General features: G+C 45.1%; 1 protein-coding gene across 1 annotated transcript in view; it reads right to left on the bottom strand.

The window, feature by feature from the left end:
* LOC310874475 (SRC kinase signaling inhibitor 1-like) overlaps positions 1 to 1740 on the bottom strand; it is a 70643-nt gene extending 68903 nt beyond the window's left edge. The window contains exon 1 of the mRNA XM_083787285.1: positions 1429 to 1740. Coding sequence (XP_083643411.1) covers positions 1429 to 1722 — 294 coding nt within the window. The 5' untranslated portion in view covers positions 1723 to 1740. The remainder of the gene's footprint in view (positions 1 to 1428) is intronic.
* Positions 1741 to 3443: the final 1703 nt, after the last annotated feature.

Below are 3443 nucleotides of genomic sequence, written 5' to 3'. Positions count from 1 at the left end.
AGAGAGAGAGAGAGAGAGAGAGAGAGAGAGATAGAGAAAGCAGACAAGCGGTCCAGTTGTGACAGGTATGCAGCCTGGTCAGTCCTTGATTGATAGAGAAAAACAGGGTGGGATTAAAAGAGAAGAGCAGCCGCAGAGAGAGGAGAGAGATTTGAAAGGGCAAAGAGTTCAGTGTTTCACGCTTGGAACAATCAATGCATTGGTCTTTAACTCTCCAACATCCCCATCTTCATCTCAATCCTCCGACGACTCACTCCGATAACTCTATCACTCAAACGTTTTCTTTTTTTTTTAGATTATGTTTTAAATCTCCACTGTATTTCACGGTACAGTGAAGTGACACATTTGTTAAATAGAATGACACAGGGAATCGAAATTGGAAACTGCGATTTTCTTTTGGCTCTTCGAAACGTTCCAGAGAAAGCCAATATATTTGTTCCTTTGGTAAAGTAAAAAATCGCGGTGTAGTCATGGACTTTAAACAGCCACATTGACAGAATCACAAAGCCAGCCTACTATCACCTAAAAAATGTTTCACGTATTGAAGGACTCAACAGGATTTAGAAAAACCTGTCCATGCATTAATCTTCAGTAGACTTGACTACTCTAACAGTGTCTTTACAGGTCTACCTAAAACTCCAGTTCTTAAATCCTTACACTGGCAAAAATTCTATTTTAAAATGCTACTGTTGGTCTATAATATAAAGCTTTGAATAGTTTGGGCCAAAATACATGATGAACCATCCAGGCCGCTCAGGTCATCTGGGAATGGCCTGCTTTCTATTCTTTTCTTGTTTTGGGGCTTTTTATGCCTTTATTGATAGGGAACAGTATACAGACAGGAAAGGGAGAGAGATGGGGAGTGACACGCGGCAAAGGCCGTCGGGCTCAGGAGTCGAACCCGCTACACACCCTCCGGCTGGCTTGGCAGCCTAGGTGGCCAGACGGTTGAGCTGACTGTCCAGGTTAGCTCCCAGAAAACTGCAGGTGCCACTCTTCTTTTAAATCACAGCTAAAACCTTTCTGTTTGCCACTGCCTTTCATTGAGTTTTTCATTCCGTTTTGTTCTTCTGCACTGTATTTCATATCTGTAAGTTTTATTTGTATTATTTAATTTTTGTTGTTGTATTCTTGTCCTGTTATAATGTGTTTCCTTTACTTACTGTATGTAAAGCACATTGAATTGCCTTGTTGTTGATGAAAATGTGCAATGCAAATAAACTTGCCTGGCCTTGCCTTGCCTAGTCTATTTAGCATTTAGCGCTGTCCAGTAGCAAATGGGCTATAAGTTGGTTATTGGTTCTAAATAGCGTTTTCGATATATGTTCTGTTATAATTGCCCGGCCCCAACTGACATCACAGACTGGCCTCCCAAGTATACTGTCTGTGACACCATGTACAGCACAGGTAATTAATGCCAATAATTACCTGCCGCCCAACAGTGCCCATGCCCTGCACTGACACGCTACAGGGACTGTTGTTGGGATACTTGGTCTTCTGCAGGTCCATGAAGGCATTCCGCTGCCGCTCTATGTCAGCTTTGTGGATGTTGTTGAGGGCCTCCAGGCTCTTGGCCGCCACGGCGTTCTGCCGGCGGTCCAGGGAGGACGACAGGAACCCCCCGTTGCTGTTGTTCTCCGCGAAGCGCCGGGCCCCGCGCCCGCCGGCAGCGGCCAGCGTGTGGTAATCCCGCGGGAACTCGGCATCAGCAGCAGAGATCATGGGACCCTTTCTCTTCTCCCGACCTGTACCGAGGCAGTGGCACAACAAAATGGACACAGAGAGTCAGAGAAAATCGAAAACTAACACATTTTGACACAGACACTTTCCCAGTTTTAATGAGTTAACATGTCTATCAATAAATATAAGTATAGCGTGCAATCTATTACCAGTGATTAATGAATATATCCATGAATATATTACATCTGTATTGTTTGTCTATGATTGATACGTATCGACAGGGGGTGCATACTTTGGTTAGACATACCAACAGTCCTACAGTTATTAGTCAGACAAACCCGTGCTGTGGTTTAAAAATCACCCCTGCTGCGGGTTAAAAATCACCTGTGCTGTGGTTTAAAAATCACCCGTGCTGCGGGTTAAAAATCAACCGTGCTGCGGGTTAAAAATCACCCGTGCTGCAGGTTAAAAATCACCCATGGCTCCCGACATGCGTTCCTGTGAGTTCTCAACAGGTCGAAAATTAAGATCTTACCCCCCATGCCAAAGCACCAGCGCTCACCCAGCAGTCTGCTGTGACCCAGGCGGATGTGTGCACACGACCTCACCTCTCACCCTCAGGCGTCTTACTGGTATCTTAATGTCACTGGCTTCCATTGAAAATGAATGGTAGACTGTATCTTTGCATCTGCCCGTGTGAGCGCAGCTTATCCTTAACAGGCATCGGTTATGGCTCTGCAGTGTACATACTACATCCCAACTGTCAAGAGTCAAGCAGGAGCCCGTAATCCCAAGGAAGGGAACAGAACATAATGGGGTTATGGTTATTTGCACAAAGGACTGTTCAAGTCGCTTTGAGGGGTGTGTGCTGTGGATTGAAGATGAGTTTGCGCTGAATCACTGAATGTGCTCCTCATCCCTACTAGCACATTGAAGAGTTTATCCAGCTTCCTCCTCAACCGACCTGCCACAACAAACTCCAGATTGTCCAGCATAAAGGTCAATTCATACTTCATAGTCCAGACACACATACTGTACATGGAAAGGACTGAAATGATGAAATAGCCGATCTCAGCACATGAATGTATGCCAGAAGCTCAATGTCTGTGAGCACACATGCACAAAACTGTGTTATGCCAACACCCACTATCGCAGTGTGAGCTGTTCTGTCTCTAGACAAATATATCATCACCCCCTTCCCTCAACGGAAGACAGCAAAAAAAGAGGACGCTACAGAATTGCTATGTGACTGTCCCTTTCTGTAGTGGGCCTCAGATTTATCGATCCAGTCGAATTAAGTGTCCACCATCTCCACCTACTGCATGGGCTCCTCCAGTGTTGAGCTGGGGGAGATTGCCGTCACCCCACCCTACGAAGCTGTCGGCCAGGGCTTTGTAAATAATGCTCCTTGTTGTCAGCCATGATACAGCTGGCGATGGAGAAGTCATCAGAGTACTTTATGTGCCGTGGCACGTCGTATAGTGCAGAAGTTTGAGGTGTAGACTAGGATGAACAGGGAAGGTGACAGCACAGTTGCTGGCGGTGTTGCGCACCAGCATGCCCAGCTGCAGTCTGATATAATCAATTCAACTCAAATGCATTGCTACCATGACTTGCAAATGGAACAATCTTTTGAAAAAAATAAGCATACGATATATTTTTTCTCCACATTTTCAAAACCAACACAGCTGGTATATCAGCTGGTATATCATACAGAAGAATTTACACATAGTTTAATCATAAGTGATATGCGGTTGCCTTCA

The sequence above is a fragment of the Protomyctophum parallelum genome (assembly GCF_964188405.1).
Source record: "Protomyctophum parallelum genome assembly, chromosome: 17".
Classification (NCBI taxonomy): Eukaryota; Metazoa; Chordata; class Actinopteri; order Myctophiformes; family Myctophidae; genus Protomyctophum; species Protomyctophum parallelum.
This window is presented reverse-complemented; position numbering and strand designations above follow the sequence as displayed.